Here is a 19,487-nt window from a genome sequence, read left to right as displayed (position 1 = left end):
TTACTAATTGCCATTCACTCTTAATGGAGCACAGGTCATCCACGACTCCATCACCACCCGGTCCGGGGCCCCTGCACCTTTCCGCCTCAGGCCCTGGTGTCTGAGGTTCGTCATGGTTGTTTCCATAATCATCGTTGCCCGTTGAACGGGGGACTGGCCCAAGCAGCTTCACCGCGGCCCTGTTAGCCAGCACGGTTCTGGGTTGTTCACAGGCCTTCATGTCAACCTCACCAAGCATCGCCCTATTTGCTTGTTTCGATCTTCCACAGTGAGGACAATGGCTCGGACTTAAGGCGACTAAGTGAATGAAAAAATGACTAAAGCAGGAAGTCTGATGTAGCTGCTTCTGTTGATGCCACACTGCATCCCAGTAAATAGGAATGATGCAGAAAGAAGTTGGGGAAATACTAAATAGACTCAATTTTCTGACTTCCAGTTACACTCCATGAAAGCTTTGTTCCTGGGGGAGTAGAGGAGAGAAGCCTGCGGGTGATGGCTGTGTGTAAATGCGAGCGGAGCGCTGGGCTGTGTCGACAGCAGCGATGATAGGATTGGGTTTCAGCGGCATGCCATTGCACTGTGTGGCTGTGGTTTGTAATCTCTCTGAGAATGGCACATATTTCTGCAGCTTCTCAAGAAAGACTGGGATGACTCAGGCAGGCAGGCAGGCAGGCAGAGGGGGAGTCATGTAGAGTCCAAGGCTGTTTCAAAGAGGTTAACTCATGTGTGGTCGTGGTTCACCTGCGATCATTAAACATTTAAAAGTACTCCTTGTGCAGATGCTTTACCCACTGCTCCGTTTCCGCTACAATCTTCCCCTGATTTGGTCGATGATGAATTTCCTACAAGACTGCACTCTCTCTATTATTAAACAGTGGATGTGATGCACTGCTTCTTTCTTGTGCCGTATCTTCTTGTCTCCGTGTTAATTGCGCATGTAACAGCGGTTAATGAGACCAAGAGTCAGTGGAGTGAGTTAAATATTGTATTAGACACACTGTGATTTGAGGTATAGAGAAATAATGAGTGCTAGTTAGTAGTGTTTCTCTTCAGTAAGCTTGATCTGCAAGCTTACGCCCTCCGTGTGTGTGTGTGTGTGTTCATGTGTATGTGCTGTCCTCCTGAGAATTTCCCATGATGCGATTACGTAAAAATCCCCAATGTCGGTGTGTAATTGTGTGCAACTATGCATGTGTTCAAGAGCAGTTTATTTTACATTAAGGTAAAGTCTACTGATATAGCTCAAGCCTGTAACAATGGCTGAGTGGTGGTGCTCCTCTGAAGGTTACAGGCCATAATGCGATGCTTCACCTCCTGCAGAGGCGCCATCACTGATAGGGACTAAACCTGTTAATTCCTTAAAGTAGTGCCCACAGCGTGCACACTGTGACTGCAGGGGTGTTTATAAATAGATGTGCACTGGACAGGCAGAGCATATATTCAGGCTTATATATTTATGTGTATTTATATGGTGGTGAATGGCGTGTTCAGGCTGCAAGTTTTGATGTGTGTTGTGCCATATTGATTATTTTTTCAATCTCAATTAATCCTTTGGTTTATTGAGTGTCTCTCCTCCATGTCTTGCTTCGTCTGAGGACTCAATACTCGCTGAAAATGATTCGGAGATGCAGGATGTGACAGAATTTCTGTTAATAAACATTTCTAACATCATAATCTCTATAAACAGATATCTGCCTATGAATGCAGAATCTGTAGGCAAGGGACAAGATTTTGATATTAGCAGGTTTCGACAAAATCTCTAATGGTCGGTATTTATTCTCATATCATCCGGCCCTTTTCAGACATCACATTACATCCATGCAATATGCAATAATACCTGTAATATCTGCACAAAGAAAGAGTGATAGCAACTCCAGACTTAATTGTAGACATCTGCTTATTGGAGACACAAAGAACAGTGAGTCTGTTTCTGTTTGTGTTGCCCGAAGCAACTCTTAAAATCTGTGTGTTGTTTTTGTACCTGCTACCACAGCAGTGTGTCTTTAACTTCTGGATATTAATGTGCCCTCCTAAATCTGTTCAGCCCCTCTGATTGGCCAGCTAGGCCGCTTTCACTCCAGATGTTCACGGATTGGATTATGGAATTATCACTTCTCTTGTTGAGTCACAGTATTGCTTTTGCACACAGGAATCCTTTGTGGAGCATGCAACCACACTTGTAATCGCACGCACAGATGATACTATACAGTGTGGCCGTGTGCAAGATTTGTGGAATAGATTCTGTTGAAGTGTGCATGTGGATATGCAATGAGGATATTTCATCTATCCCTGTCACCTTGTCACAATAATCCACTGGATTATATTGTTGTAATGATGCAGAACCTGACCCATATGTCATAAGAGCTGAAGTTAGTGAGACATTATTGTACAAATGTTTTTCATAATTGTTGACTTTTCATGCGCACATCTTTCAGTTTGTCAATGAAAGTATCCATAAAAGACAAATTATACAAAGATTGCATCATCATTTTTCATCTGTGGGGAGATGTAAACTAACGCTCCTTCTGGCTTTGCGCTGAAGAGGAAATTGATGGTTGTGTGCACGCGACTGTGTGCATGTGTGCAGACAGTGGGGTGAATGGTGACAGGAGAATGGAGAGAGCACAGACCATAATTAAAACTATTCCTTAAGCTCAAGTGGTTGCCAGGCAATGTGACCTTTACTCGCACAGGTTCAGCTTCGGATGTTGAGCCTTGTAGTTAAATGAGACACACCATGGAGTTACTGTGTGTGTGTGTGTGTGTGTGTGTGTGCATGTTTCTCTGTGCCTATGTTTCCTTGTACATTTATTTAGCCAAATCACACTTATATGTATAACATCTAAAAAAACTTTCTTCCTCTATGTGTGTTTCTGTGCTTATAAGCATGTTATAAATGCAAGATTACATCCATACAGTAGGCTGTAGTGGGGGTTTGTTCATTTGCAAATTCAGTAATACAGGCCAGATGCCTGGTTGGACAGTTTGCTCAAGTGTCTCTGGTGGTTGCCATGGTTACTGCCTCACCGCCGTCATCATCGTGTCAGCCATTTGTTGATTTTCTTTATGAAGTAGTAAAGTGAAGAGGCGTTGTTAGTTTAACATCGTGTTTATTCATCCATTAAGGCTCGTTCGACGCGTCTGGTTCCAGTTGGAGATTTACAAAAGGTTTATGGACTGATATCATAGAGACGACACTGTGAAGTCACCTCAGTGTGTCCTTTATTCACACCGACTCCCTGATTCCCAGTAGGCCTCATTATGGCACATCTCACTAATGGTTCTTTTCAACTTCTCATGCAGATTTGATGTGTGTGTGTGTGTGTGTGTGTGTGTTTGTGTGTGTGAGTCATTTGCATGAGAGGCAGCTCATGTGTGTTTGCACGCGTTCATGTTGTAGGTCGTGTTTGCATGGTCATATGGCAATGTGCGATGCAGGACAAACCCAGGTTAAGTTGCCGACCTGAGACTTAGAAGACTGGAAAATTCAGCCCAGGCTGAGATTCACCTTCAGTTCAAAATATTGACTTAAGTGATGGGGTTGGTTTTTTTTAGTGAATGTTTTTCTCAATTTCATCTTAGTGCTGAAACATATAGTCAACATGTCAGTTAGTCAGACAGAAAATGAATTTAAAAAAAACTTTTTTGATAATAAATTGTCAAAAAATCTTCCTCCCAGTGTGATCTCATTTTAAAGTCAGTATCTTGGAGCTCTGGAAAATTTGTGGAAATTATACAGATATGACTTTTTTCTCCTGATACCAAATATGATACCTCAGCTCAACATATTCTCTACCACACTGCATGGAACTGATTTTTATGTAATATAATATAAGCTCAGGGATTGCTGGTATAAACTCAGTCAGCAACTCACCATGACAGTGAATGAGACTCCGGTTATCGGTTATCTGGCCAATACCTGATCAAATTAAGATGGATTTGGCACTGATGAAACAACTATGTGATAAATCTGAGAAATGATCATTAATGAAAAAATTAGTTGCTTTTACCAGAGTCATGTGGTGCGCTGCAGTGAACAGTTACATGACAGTTAAATCTGCTGTAAATAGAGGTGACATGGTGCTGTTTGTGTCCTTCAGTTTTTCACTTGTAGTAAGGGATCTATTCATGTCTTCCATGTGTTTCTTTGTTGTGATTTTAAAAAGGAGTTTTGTTTCAAGGAGATTAAGGCTTAAAAGAGGGTATATTTTGGGTCATGTGGGCTTGATTGACAGGTGTCTCATCTTAAATAGTAGCCGTTTCCTCATCCCCCTCTGGCTTCAAAGCGTCAGAGATGCTACGTCCCCGTTTTTCTGCCGTGCGCGGTTCAGCCCCCCTCCCCCTTTGTGTCATTAGCTGCATCAGCTGTGGCCATGTTTCACCAGCAGTGTTGACACAAAGAGCACAGAGCTGAGGTCTGAAGCGCTGCCGTTGCCCTTCACCAAAACCAGAGGGATCATCTCAGCAAGGGATTCTGTGTCAGTCCCTCAACAGACTCATATCAGCACTCAGAGGGGAACATATCAGACCTTCAAACGTGGGATCTAAACATGTACCACCCAAACACGTGCACTTACACTTGTACTGTACATTTGTTATAATGCAGTAATTCAGAAACAGCTGCAGCCATACACATCCACACACTGATGTGCTCGTGCACAAACACATACCTGTAACCATGTGTTTCTGGATTAAGGCCAGGTGAAGCCTCAGTGCAGTGTAGTGAGTAGAGAACACCAGTGGGAGATTAGGTCTGTTTGTAATCCACGGCCAAAAATGTCAGTAGAGACGGGGTTTTTTTTCCTTTTTTTCCTCTTCCTGTTTAATCAAAAACTGATTCTACTCATTCTTCTTCCCAGAAGTCTGTTTCAATCTGTCTCGACCTGCCAGTTCAGCCTTTGTAGCTTGAGTAAACATGATTAATGCATTATTTGGGGGTAAATAAAAATGGATTTGGAATCGTTAAATCATGAAGGTAGAAATAAAAAATACTCAAAAACATATTATAGATTAGTTTTTACAAATTTGAAAATATTTTTGGGAAACACGCTCTTTTCTTGCCAAGAGACGAGAAGCCTCTCATGTCTGCACGCTAAATATGAAGCCGGAGGCAGACTGTTAGCTTAGCCTACACATTATTAGCTTATTTTAGACAGACTGGAAGCAAACTGCTAGCCTGGGTCCGTCCAAAGTTAGCGACTTCCAGAATGTAACTCCCCATAAAACCACAACTTGTCGTTATTAAATTGGGTGTTTTGCACAGATAATGCAGAGCCAAGCTATCTGTTGGCTTCAGCTTCCAGGCTTTACTCGAAGCTAAACTAACCACCTACTGGCCGTAGCTTCATATTCAGTACACAAGCATGAGAGTAGTATCAAACTTCTCATCTAACTCTCTGTATCACACAGTGTTGTGTTCATCCTTTCTGCTCTATCCTTTTCTTCTATAATGTGACAGGTCTATTCATTACTCCATGCAGCTTATTCCCCGCTCATTGTCCCTGCACCCTGCCTCATGCTTTCACCTTTTTAAATTCTACTTTACGTCCGATCACGTCATTGATTCAAGTGCCTGTATTTGTCATTCTGTTTTTATGCTGCTGCAGAGCTGTATGTATGTGTGTTTGTATTCTGTGCCATGTTACCTCAAACAAGCCCTGCATGTTTGAGGTGAAATGTGAAGGAAGACATTCAGGTTCCTTTTTGGGAAAACATTACTTCGCTCAACCCGTCATGAGACTGGAGAAAATTCAATAAGCCTAATTGATCTGAGATGCTGCTTTTCTATTTTGAGCATGCATATCTACTTTTACTGAAAAGAGTAACAGGGTGGGAAGGAAAAAGAAGGCGAATGAGCCCAGAGCCCCTGCCTGCCAAACCATCAGGATGTCCTGAGATCTAAAATGCTTGAAGTGCAGTTCATGCCCAGATATTCTCATTATGCAGCACTATAGCTCTCTCTTCAGGATAAAGTTAGCTTATCTCATAATAACAGCCAGTCCGTCTCCCATTTAAAGCCTCATTTGCTGCAGTCATTGTCACCCCGCCGCTGCAGCCCCTGGTAATGTGAGCCCAGACCTCGGCCCAGGAATAATTCCTGAATAATTTCAGAGTCGGTTTTAGCTAACCACTAATGGTGTTAGTCATGCTTGAGTAATCCTGAATTAGCACCAGCCGGGAATTCAATAGCGGGCCTGTGCGGATACAAGCGATATGTGTAGGGCAAGCTAAGTGCTAATTTGTGCAGACTTTCTGTGATGTTCTGCGCTCCTCCTTTGGACCTGGCGACTGTTCGGGCAAGATATAGGGCAGTAATTTCTGTTGATGCATAATATCCTTTCATGAGCAGATGTGTGCGCTCAGAACAGGAGCATCACCGCCAAAATGGAGCATGGTCATGCTCTTTCATACGACTAGCAGTTTTCTCTCGGTTAAGCATGATGAAAGAGAGTTTAAATGAATATTGTTGAGTCCCGATGTTCACCACTTACAAGGTCACAACTTCATCTTCTATCCTATTATATATTGTACCAGTCAGCATTCCAGTTACCAGGCATGAACTAACGGGGAGGGGGGGTACCGGTCAGAGTGATGGAGAGAAGGATGACGAGGAAGAGAGAGGGGAGGGTGGCGCAGTGAAAGAAGCAAATAGGGGTGGAGGGGACCAAAGAGAGGAAGGGGGCGCATAACTGTGTCAGCATATGTGAGTGATATTCTCAAATAGGCCATAGCCTGGGGAGTGATGGACGGACGCCTCACTCGGGGGAATGTGCACACACAATCACACACACAAAACAGGCACGTAACACAAATATACATGTACTGTGTTCTGCGGGAAGCTTAGGTATGACCAACCTTAATGGAGGATGCTCTGTGCCGCATGGGAGCTTGGGTTTGAAATTTAACCCTACAGTAAAATTAGAGAGGCTGAGATGCATACCTCAGCAGTTTTAAATACCCAGGAGTCATTAGAGTGGCAGTCGGTCTCATTCTCTGTCTCTCTCTCCTGTTCTGTCTTTCTCTCTTTTCCATTTCCATACATTTTTTTTTTCTTGGTGGGCGCTTTTCTCACCCTCATCCTTTATCTCAAACACACAGAGGGAACGAGCTTCGGCCGCACTGCTCGCCAAACTGACTCAACACTTTTCACACAATTCATTTGTCACAGTAATGAAGCAACCGTCGATCTCACCAGGTCTTCATCAATATCGCCTCTCAAACGGAGCTCCGGTCCAAAAGGAGCAGCTTCAAAGTCTTTGCTCCTTTCTACACTATGTCCAAATTTCTACAAACTGCCGTGTGTGCCTGTATGTTTGTTTGTGTGATATTTGCATTGGTGCCAGCAGGTGCATTTATGGATTCAAATACCTTGATTTGCTTGGGCCCATCCCCAGCAATCAACCAGACAGGAGTGCCTGCAGAGCCCAAAACAAGACATGAACAGGTGTTGCTTTATATTCACAGGCAGCTCGGCCTCGAGTAGGGAGGCTGCAGACTGTCTGACAAGTCATAGAACTTAAAACTTTTGCAAAGGTCAGTCGTGAGCCTGCATATTGTTATTTTACTTTGTTTGCCTTAAATCTATGATCAACGAGAAAATGAGTGTTAGATTATTGAGATGCATGGTATGTAATTTGTGCCGCTACAGGTGATGCAGTGAAGTAACATGGGATCATGGGAGTCTTCATTTTTAAATAAATGCCACTGCAAATCTATCTCATGTGACTCAAAATTGTTCACATACAAGGTATTAAAGTTTTATTCAAGTTACATTGACGTATCATCTTGTGTTTCCCATGTCGCCTTGAATGCAATTACAGATTTCTCTGGATTTGAACATTGTTGGAAACTTTGGGGATAGTGTAAACACAAAACTCAACAAAATATACTGTATGAAGTAGTGCAGTCATTTTTAGACATTTTGATGTGGAAGTGTTATGTATTGTACATATAAAGCTACTATAAGCAATATTTTTATATCAACAATGGATCAAATGATGATGTGAAATGTGCATTTTCACATCATCATTTGATCCATTGTTGATATAAAAATATGCTTTGTATAGCTAAGCTGAATTGCAGAGTCAGGCGATAATTTTCTGTGGATTTGTCATTCTGCTCAAACCCTTTACACTGTAAAGCAGAATGACAAATCCACAGAAAATTATCGCCTGACTCTGCAATTCAGCTTAGCTATACAAAGCATTTTATCATATTTCAGCTCATTGTTTTGGTTTTACTCTCACAGCTCTCATCAGCGACCTCTAGAGGCAACCGTTGTTAATGAAAAGGCTCAGATAAAACCACTGTAAAACCACCTGCCCAGCACCAAATGGCCGACAGACAAAGTCACTGACTAGCTGGTGAACACAGTGTAGGACTTAGCAGCTAAATCACAATATCAACTTGTTAAAGAGATAATTTGTCGGTGTTGTGTCTACAGCTTGTTGCACTGCCCCCAAGTGGACAAAAAAGACAAATAAATTGAAGGTTTAACAGTCCATGCATTGTGGAAGGTGTAGGTAGGTAGCTCGATTGAAAGCATCTATAACATTAAATGTACTGATGCCAGGAAGAAAACCAACCAACCCTTTCATCTCGCTGCGCTCCACATGTCCATGTTTTCTCGCCTTTCATTTCACTCTCCTCCTGTCCCACTGCTCTATCACACTCCCATCATTCTCCGCCTGTCACCTCCCGCCACCAGACATCCTGTCTGTGAACAGTCTGCGTCGCTTCCTGTGTCTGCTTGTGACTTAATGCCAACTCTACGTAAAGGGAACTGTTAAGATCCTTAGGATATGTCACGGGCGTGCTGTATACGCAGACACGCATTCATGCCTCCTTTCACTCGGCTGCACATTTCACACTTTTCAGAAATAGAAGCATGTACGTCCTTGTGGTAGCATGCATGGCAAGTGGATGTGTACAGTATACGTGTCAGTGGTGTGATGTAACTGGAATGCTTTAATGTGAGTTTTTCACTGTGAAGTGCTCTTAAATAAGACCACGAAGCTAGACTGCACCTGCTTTAGCCACACCAGTGACATTCCTGCATGGTTATAATGACTCGTGTCAAGAAGCAAAGCATTGTGTGTATTACTGTTTGTGACTTTTAAAAATGTCTGAAATCAGAATTTTTATCTGCAGCTGGTCAGTGGTTTCCAGATGCTGTGCCGCCTGAAAACACAGACTGAGTGTGTCCTCTGTCTGTGGGCAATGCAGGGACTTATTTTTGGAGAGGAAATGGTCTGTCTCCCCGGCCAGCATATGGCTGCTCATGCATTTTAATATCTCACTGTCCCAGCCCGTCAAAAACAGGACAGCCCGGAGTCCAAGGACAGTGAAGTAGTCTGAAATAGAGACATCTGTCCATTGGGGTCAGTCTTGACAGAAAGACAGAGGGAGGGAGGGGATGCGGCGTCAATAGGCAGATGAGGAGGGATCGAAAAAAGCAGGAGCATTGATTGAAAGAGAGAAGGGATGGTGAAAGAAAGAGGGAGAGGAAGATGGATGAGTGGGGTTAAGCAGGGCACAGGGCACAGCTGTCAATACTTACAGTGATACTTGGACAGCCCATCTGGATCCTTGCATTCCATGTTGCACTGTCATGTATTGTGTCAGGGCTCCACTCACTATCAGTTCATACAGTAAGCGACTCATCCACCGGCTTTAACTGATGCATTTCACATTGTTGCATAATTAGGTCTTTTTTTGAGGGGAGGCTGGTAGCAGTGGGGCACATCCTCCCTCGCCTTGCATTTGCGGCTCGCAGCATTTGTGCGTTTGCATGTGCACAAGCATGTGTACATGTACAGTATCTTTCGGTGGAGTTTTCAAGGGATTTGTTAAGCAGGTCACCCCCCGGCCTCTGTCTGTCTAACCGCGGTATGCTCCCATAATACCTCTCAGTGCTAATGCTAAGCTCACATTGATCCCAGAACGTATTACTCTTCTGCCTTTTGGTTTTTTGAGCATCAGTGCAGTGTAGTAGATCTGAGTGCATGGATGTTCATAGAGTACGATTAAAACCATCATGCAAAGCGAGTACCTTAGGGTTCCTACAGGTCTTGACCTTTGAAATTTTATTCAAATTTGAGTTGTATTTTTTTTTATTCATTAATGTGTTTATAGCCTAAACCTAAGCCCTCACTACACCACCTGCTGTTTATGATATGATATGATATGATATGATATGATATGATATGATATGATATGATATGATCATACGTGTGTTTGCATGTGTTTACGTGTGTGTGTGTGCCTTTTGGGCACTGCTCCCGTGCAGTCCAGCAGCAGCGCAGTGCTCCAGACTGGATTAAGGTCTTGCTTGGTTGTGGCTGCGCTCCATTTGGAAAATCAGGATTTGGATTTGAGATAGAGGCACAAGGGGAGGTGTTATGTCATCCCCAAGAGGGACAGGCTGAGTGATACAGCTCAAAGATGAGGGGAAAACAGGGCGGGATAAAGGGTCAGAGAGGAGCAAGGAAGAGAAAAAGATGGTAGAGGGAAGCAGATGTGCCAGTCGTGATGTTGAAAGTGTCCTGGGAGAGGACACCTGGCAGAGTATGAATATTATAAAACATGCGTTTGTGCATGTTTCTATGTAGTCATCTGCCACACGTCCTTCAGCCATGGTGGTTTTCACCTTCTTTATGTCTTTACCTCTGAGTTACCATCTACTGTTGTCTCTGTGTTTCTCCAGAACGGCCCATGCCAGGACAAAAAGCGAGGCTGCAGAGCAGGCCGCCCTCTCCGCTGTGCACGACTCTGAAATAGCCAGGGCGGTTGCCAGGGAACTCTCCCCCAACTTCTACCAACCAGGTAACCTTTAACAACAAGCCTTCACACACAATACATGTCTAAAATTTTAAAGCATGTTCCTAGTAGCAAAGTGTGCCCCTGCTGTTTCTAGATGCTTTCCCCCTGTCTGCATTAAGAAACACTAGGACTGCAGGTTCACTGAGGGGTCAGGGAGGCCATGTGTGTTCAGTGCAGTTAATGAAATACAATACTTTGACTGTTTCAAGTGGCTGCATTTGCAGAATCCTTCGCAATGCATGCAAGTAAGGTTTTAGGCAAGATTTTCAGACACGACTGACCCAAAGATGACACTGCAGTCCTTGCTAAGAGTGTCACAGGGCCTGGAGGAGGGGCTTCCACATGAGTGGTCCACCCCCAACAGTGGCACATTTACCCAGCCATGCTATTCTAATGTGCCCCCTCACCTCTGCTATCCTTCCTTTTTTTTTTCAGCTACACAATCCTAAAGCATCCAAACCATATTTATAGGAATTGGGTACTTTGTATGAATAATGATGTTTGCACAGTTTTAGAGTTGTTTACACAGGCTGTGTCTGAGTCAGTAATGAGCTTGTTCTGGGTGCACAAAAGCGTAGGGTTTGGTGTTCCAGGACTGTAATCGAAGACTAGTGGTATTGAGGATGACTTCTAACGCCACAATGGAGGACTGTGTTTGTGCTCAGACAAAGCAGAGCCAGCTTGAAGCAGGGTTCTGTATTCTGGATGGAAGCCTTGTCTCTGCTCTCAAAGGCCCGTTGTAGCTGCTCGGAAACACTTGCTAAATTTTGCAGCCATAAACTCTGCCAAAAAAAGAAGAAAAAAAGAAGTGAGGAAAACAAAATGTTTTCTGTTCTTTTAGCTGTGTTTTTTTTTTTTTTTTTGAAGATCATATCAAACTTGCGCTTTAGTGGATTGCAGAAATGTCTCACAGGTGTGTGAGTCGTGGTCAAGAAAACCCACGGCTCCTGACACCAAGCAGTTCTCATCTTTCCTCCGCCTGGAGTTTTAACAGGCACACTGCCATACTATACAGCAGCTCGCAGCGTAGGGTGTCCACTCAACTCTGTTTAGTTCATTTACGAGGTAAGCTGAGTTTTACAAGGCAATGCCAGACATATAATACTACATAAATAGTGAGGGGCACAACTCCTTTTTTGTAAAAGAGCTTGTTATGCATGTGGGTTCAGGGGTGAAACATAAGGGCACAAAGAGGGCAACATCAGAAAAGGGTGAATCAAAATTGAGTTTTTAATGTAATATTATCTTATTTTTTCCCTTCTTGGTTAATTCTGGTATAATGAGAGCAGATTCAGACCAGTTTGCATCTTGGTTTAAGTTGAACATTCTGTCAAAAAAAAACCTCAGGCACGCATTTAACTTGTGTTATCGGTTTTGTAAGAGTTTCAACTTGAATTCATTTGAAGTTGTTCTGCAGGATGTATGGATAGGTTCTATTAATATTGCTTGAAAATGCTAGCATATTCAGAAGTGCTATGTCATACCTTTTTTGTTTATTTTTATTTCTTGCGTATGATCTATACAAGCCTCGCCTCCTCCACTGTGTGTAATATATTTAGGCCTATGAGCTAGCCGACCTTGGGCGCTTGCCAAAAGCCGCCACAAAATAGTGGGTGACAAATAGATTGACAATGGGACCCATTCAAGCATGTCCCTGCACTAAGCCACAGAAACGGCCCGGGCCAGAGACATCCTGCGGCTTGTTTGTGTTGTGGAAAACGGCGGTCATGCTTGGCAGGCCGGGTGATCTCCGGGTCCGCGGGTCTGCGCGGAGAGTGTCCTTGCCTTATAAGTCGGATCATGAATGAGAAAGTGACAGATGTCATAATAATGTGCAGCGCAGGGCGACATCTGAGCCGGACTGTTTAAACGTCCAGTTGCGTAAGCGTGTCTGGTAAGCCACGCTGAAAGCCAGACAGGCACCTGCAAATAGCCAAACCCCCATTTCCCGTACATTCAGCTTGTTTCTAGTTAGTGAGAGTCCCAGTCTTGTAGAAGTTTGGGGAAACATGGACGGCCCTCTCTTAGGTTTGTTGCTGGTTCACGGTTTGTCCTGGGGGAGTTTATATCATGTTTGAGTGTAAACAGTTTCCCCTATTTGCAGCTTCCTGGCAAAATGGCCGCCTCTGTTGTTAACCTAAAAGAAAAACTTTCTGTGAACTTTAAAGAAATATACCAAGCGGGTGCAGAATCCAGATCACACTGTCTATCCTAAGATACAGTGAGACAAGGCTGCTCAATCTGAGTACCTAGCATTAGACGGAACTTGTGTGCCTTTCCCAGACTAATTTGCTCTGCTTCCTCAATGTCTACCTCCACAGCGAAAATATTCTCACTTGCCCTCATGCCTCAGCTTCTAATAAGTCCTCTAGGGTAACAACCAGGGGTCTAAACCCCTTGTTGTTTGTAATTGGCATTTCAGACTCATAGCAGATTATCACCCAGATTGGGAGTATGTACTTCAAAAGGGAGGAGAGGGTCACAGAGAACAGGACCCTGACCTTTATGATTGGTTCACATACAGCACCCTGGAGGGGGAGCAGCGAGGGTTAGCTGGGCGTGGCCTGTGTCGTGACGTTAATTGGGCTATATTTGGTGCTCACTGGGGTCTAATGGAGACATAGCTGAAATCCTTATGCACTGAGAGGAGCTCGGCCCGGCGCTCGCCCCTCTCAAGGGCTGACGCAGAGCAGCTGTCCCTTCCTTCAGCCGGTCACTGGGGGGAGGGGGGGTGGAGACTGGGGGGCCCAGCAGGGATCTCCGCCCTGTTTGACCCAGTCAAGGTACACTTGGACCAGGTGGAGCCATAAAAGCCTGGATCTGTCAGGGCTGAAAACCAGACATGAGCAGGTGTTGCTTTATATTCACGGCAGCAGGTGTCGTTGAGTACACGTCAAGATAGTAGTTCAGCTGAAGTTTAAAGTCATGCAGCAACTTCTCACGACTTTCAAGGATACAGCAAGTAAAGTATGTTAGCTTAGCCCTTTCTAAACAAATGGCAAAAGCATTTTCATATCAGCCCCATTACTAAAGTCTTGCTGCGTGAAAAGAGAGAGATCTGGGAGGATGAGGGACTTGTGAAAGTGGACGCGGCATTTTGGATCGTTTGTGGAAATAAGTGGATTAGAGATTTATGAGGAAAACTTGTTGTTTTTAAAATGATGCCATATGAGGATGTAGTATTCAGATCCACGAAATGTTAACTTTGTGTTTGGAAAAAGTCTGCAGAGGCCTGTGTTTGCTGCCATTTCCTCATCTGGATTTGACTAGCTTCATGCAGTGTCTTTCTCCGTCAATCACATGTCAGTTCACGTGAACACGAGGCCCTCCATGTTCTTCTTTGCATGTGGCCACTCACAAACAAAGCACCGGAAGGCAGCAATTACACTCGACCAGTAGCCACAGACAATGGGATATACTTTATTTGCATGAATTTGTATGAGTACAAATGTAAGTGCGTGTGTGTGTTTGTGTCTGTGTAACAGTAAAGGAAGTAATCTGGCCAAACAATGACAGCTCCCCCTGCCCATCTGCCAGTGTGAGTAGGAGGAAGAAAGAGGAAATCTAAAACGCTACATGTTGTGTCATGAATGGCAAATGTAACAGTGTAGAGAGAGAACAAACTGAGATCACGATACAGTATATAACATCAACCAAATGCATCATAAACAAAGAACAGAGGAAAATGCAAATCCATTTCACTGCCGCTTGGAAGACATGTTATTATATTTGACATACAGACGCAATGGAACACTTAAGCTTTAACTTTGACTCTTGAAATGTACATTTCTGTCCTTGTTGACAAGGATGTGAAGGCAAAGCAGCAACCAAGACCTGTTGTCATTCATATAGCAACAATAGCCTTGGGTCAGTCATGAAAAACAAGATTTAAATGGTGAAAATAGATATTTCCCATCAGGCCAAAGTTGCTGAATGACCTTTCAGCTCTGAGGTTTTTAACATTAGATAGCAAGCTACTGCCTCCTATGAATCTTCCGGTGAACCTAGAATGATGCACAATGGCGACAGATGTGATAACAGCACATACTGTACTCCTTCCCCCTTATATATACACATCCATGCACGCACGCATATACTGAAGCTCCCTCCTTGCTACTGCCGTTCATCTCATATTAAGGTCAGTAGGGGTTAGGCTGGGTCTTAAACAGCCGATCTGTTGTGTTTCGTGTGAGTATATGACGGTGTGTGTGTGTGTGGGTGTATGTCAGCGCGTGTGTTTTGCTTAGAGAGCACTGGAGCAGAAAATGTGCTGTGGATTAACATGAACAGAACTGGCAACCGCAGCTTAAACAAAAGCTTGTATTCTAATAACCTCAAAGAGACGATGATGAGGCCGGAAGAAACACACACAGTACATATTACAGTGGAGCTTTTTGACGTGCACACATCTTAAATTTTAGGGCAAAAAAATCCTCTGAATGCTGTAATTCATATATTTATTTGTGATTATTTGAGTTTGTGGTCAGTATTTTTGTCTTGACTCATACCATGGCCCACTTTAATGACCCTCTTTGGAGGGCTGCAGACTCAGCCCAGCTAATCAATGTTCAGATGAAAGAAACACCTCGGCCATTTGGGTAATTGAGTCCCAGTACATGTTCCAGCTGACCTGGCAGGATTCCTTGGTAAATAAATCTTCACTCACTCATCTCAACAAGATCTGCACATGTTAAAATATCTACCAATAAACCACAAGTAATGGGATTCAACAAAGTAAAACTTCCACAAGATTCTATAGCAGCTTTCAAGTGTTGAACCAAAAAACACACTCCTATGTTCAGCATATTTTGGCATTTAGCATGGCTTCAGAAGTGTAGTGTCGTCTGTGCGTGTGAGGCTGGGGGTCATTTCAGTGGCGAGAACCATTCAGAAAATGCCTGGAACCCCTCGCAGGAATCTGTCCCCAAACAGAGTGAAACTGCTCAGGCCCGCCCACAAAGCCCTTACTCTTATTGAGTTATGGTGTGAAATTAAGCTCGGCAGATATATTAAGCCCTGCAGATGTTCAAATGTTCCCCCGTCTCTTTGTAGTGGGTCTTATTGGTGGTGGCAGTTATGAAACAAATTAAGAATGCCACGTGGCCGAAAAATACTTTGGGCTTATGAGTACTGAGGCCCAAAAGATTCTGCGATAAGGCTATTTACGCTGAGATGAGCTTGGATACACACTGAGGTTTGCACAATCGTTCCTTGAGGTTATAAGTGTCAACTCTAAAACAATGTGAATTCTTTTATTGAATTACAGTTTGTAAACTTAATAGGTGGTGTGCATATAAGGGGCGTCTCATAAATCCTTTTGATTGATCTCTGAGATTAACCCGTATTTCAACCCAATAACCCAGTCAATGTTGAACGCACCAGCATGAACACATTAGAATATACTGACAGGGTATGTAGTGTCTGCTGGGGTTGAGCAGCTTTAGAGTGAAAGCTCAATCATTTGTCTTCCAATTCTTTTCATCTACATACACATATGAAATCGATTTTTTAATATAATATCTAGATTTCCTTCTCTCTGTTTCAAATTGGCTATATGGGATGCGGAGGATCCTCCTCTGCTCATGCCATCTGATGTACTTCAAACAAAGCAGCATTGTCCCTGTGTTAGTCACCGTGACACCGTCTAATTTAGGCGAAGTGGAAAAAAAACAGGCGAACAAAGAGCCTGATGTCTCTAATAAATATTAATTCAGTACAAAACAAGGGGACGGACAAAGTGTCATTTTTCTCACATGCAAAAAGGCATTTAGATTCAGCCCCTATTGTTCACACATAAGAGAAGGTAACGTCCATAATGGAAATTTAAAAGATGTATAGCTAAAAGAGGAGTGCACATTTAGTCTGTATGCAGTAGTATCACAACCATCTCCATTCAATAACCAGTCCGGTCCATAAACTCCTGATAAAGACAGACAGGAAGGAGCCGGCAGAGTTTCCCCAGACTAAAAGAGAGGCATCATTGCACCTTAAGGTCGACTCTCTTTATCTGTACAGCCGAGCTGGTTGGATGGTGAGAATTGATGTGACAAGGGCCTTTCCAGGAAAACAACACACTGATAAAAGAGAATGACTGATGAGCCTGCAGGGGAGGCTTCCTTTGTGAAATGGTGTTTGTGACCCTGCATTAATCAGTCTATTTTTCCTCGTCTGCCTCAGTCTTTGCAGAAGGATGCATATATGATGTTGATTCATGAATATTTTATTTTGAAAGTTCAGCTATGCTTAGGGCCAGCTCTGGTTTAAATCTAGCTCACGGTGCAACGCTCCAGTCAGACAGGATGGGTAGTTAATAAAGAGTGCTCTGTTTTCCTAATGTGGCTTCTTGGACAATGAGTGGATCAGATTTCAGAATAGCATTGGTTTAGGGTTTAGTTGGATCTCCTCTGTCATCATTTAACTTTATTTGAATTTTGGTGGACCTGTATGTAATACTCTTAGCAAATGTGTGTGCTAGGCAAGTGTAGCTGTAGGTTATGCCTAAACATAAGCTAAATATACCACAGTTTTGAAGCTATTTCCAAAAACCTTTAGAGGAATTTGGCATTTTGGGAAAAATGCTGACAAGAAAATAAATACCACTCTCATGTTTGTACAATAAATATGACACCACAGCTAACATCTGGCTAGCTCAGCAAAAAAGCCTGGAAACAGCTAGCCTGGCTCTGCCCACAGGTAACAAAATACACACAAACCCTCTAAAACCTGCTAATTAAAACATTTTATCTCTCTGCTAATCCATGTAAGTGTAAAAATGACGCACTGATTTAACAAATAAGACTGAATGTGTTAATCAGTGAGCTTTGGAGGATCTGGGAGGCTCATTTTGTGACTTTGAATATAGCCATGCTAGCTGTTTAGCTGTCTCCCCTTGTTTGTAGTCTTGGCGCTAAGTTAAGCTAACCGGCTGCTGGTGTTAGCTTTATGTTTACTTCACAGACTTCAGAGTGGTATCTATCTTCTCATCTAATTCTCAGCAAGAAAGTGTATATCCCAAAATGTTTTAAAGACACATCCGGTTAAAAGTATGACACCATCTGCACAATGAAAAATTGTTTTAAACCATTCCCAAACTTGAATGTAGCGATAATACTTGAGAGGCACAGAGGTGGTGATGCAGGTGTACAGGTTTAGGCACGTACCTGTAGATTATTTATCGTGTTAATGTGTGTTACCTCTCTCACCTCTGCAGGACCTGACTACGTAAAACAACAGTTGAAGGAGCCTGTGGAGATCAAGGAGGTCCCTGTAGAAAAGAAGGACAGGTCCCCAAGAGATTCTCCCCACTTTTACCGCAAAGGTACCACTCCTCCCCACTCTCCCGTGACCAGCCCTGTAGCCACGCCTCCCCCCTCGCCTCACTCCAGCAAGAAGAAAGGTCAGCTCGCCAACAGCACCAGCCGCAAAACCAGCAAAGAGGAAAAACCCACCCGCAAGACGAGCAAAGAGGAGAAGTCGAGCCAAAAGACCAGCAAGGATGAGCGGTCTAACAGAAAGCTGAGCAAAGAGGAGAGGCTGTCCGTTGCTGACGCCTCTCACGTGCATGTCGAGGCTCCGGCTAAACCCGCTAAAACTCAGCCGTCTACCGCAGCATCTGCTCCTCCTGCACAGCCTCCTGCAATTCCAGTCAACGGCGAGCTCCACAGCGAGTACCACAGTTACTACGTCAAAGCCCCAACAAGGGTCCCTCCACCCCCGGACCCTGAGGAGGATCTAGAAGAAGAGCCTAGTGCCCTGGCCCTGGCACGTATGCCCCCACAGCCCCCTAAGTCCTTTAGTACCCCCACTCCTAAGCCAGCCTCCATACGGGAGAGCAAGAGCGACCAGAAACTCAGGAAGCAGGATTCCCTAAAGCCAAAGAGCCTCGCAGACTCAAAGAAAGCCAGTATGGAGATTGCAGATAGCATGGAAGAAACAGTAAGTATCGGTGTGGGAAATGCATTTATTCGCTGACTTGCCAAGAGTTAGATGAGAAGATCAATCCGCTGTCAATACGAAGCTGGAAGCCAGTTAGCTTGAGACTGGAAACAGCGAGCCTGGCTCTATCCAAAGATGATACAACCTGTCTACCAGCACCTGTAACACACTAATTAACACACTACATCTCGCCTGTTTAGAATCTGAGTGTGTTCACACGGCAATCTGCATTTTACGGGTGGTTATGCGCCTGACTCTTTCTTCCTGGAGTGTCCAATGGTTGCCTGGCAATTGGTCCCAGTTTAAAGCATGATACGACATGTTAATTATGGAGATTTTGTAACCTTTGGTAACATTTTTCTAATGTATCTCTGGCAAGAAAGTGAATGAGCATATTTCCTGAAATGTACAACTCTTCCTTTAATCCTGCCTACATCTTTCTATTCCTGTGCTTCTGAATAAGATCTTTTTTGTGAAGTATGTGATATCTGATCTTTATCATAATGTCTCTTTTTCTTTTTCTTTTTGCAGGGTCCTAACTCGATCCTTGTTGCTATGGTAATGCTGTTGAATATTGGCCTTGCAATTATATTTGTCCATTTTCTGACATGATAATGCTGTTTCTCAGGTAAGTTCACTTATCTTCCCAGACACCTTTAGTCATCAACAAACATGAATAAGGAGCAGATGGGTTTATGTATTTATTAGATGAATCTGCCCTTTTATTCATG

The 19,487-nt window shown here is 43.5% G+C and overlaps 1 protein-coding gene across 1 annotated transcript in view; it reads left to right on the top strand.

Moving 5' to 3' along the window:
* jph1a (junctophilin 1a) overlaps positions 1–19,487 on the top strand; it is a 32,724-nt gene that overhangs the window by 10,652 nt on the left and 2,585 nt on the right. The window contains exons 4-6 of the mRNA XM_041961240.1: positions 10,706–10,824; positions 18,032–18,756; positions 19,288–19,384. Coding sequence (XP_041817174.1) covers positions 10,706–10,824; positions 18,032–18,756; positions 19,288–19,368 — 925 coding nt within the window. The 3' untranslated portion in view covers positions 19,369–19,384. The remainder of the gene's footprint in view (positions 1–10,705; positions 10,825–18,031; positions 18,757–19,287; positions 19,385–19,487) is intronic.

This window comes from Chelmon rostratus, chromosome 20, assembly GCF_017976325.1.
Source record: "Chelmon rostratus isolate fCheRos1 chromosome 20, fCheRos1.pri, whole genome shotgun sequence".
NCBI classification, from domain to species: domain Eukaryota; kingdom Metazoa; phylum Chordata; class Actinopteri; order Chaetodontiformes; family Chaetodontidae; genus Chelmon; species Chelmon rostratus.
Note: the sequence above shows the minus strand (reverse complement) of the source record. Positions and strands in the feature narration are given on the sequence as shown.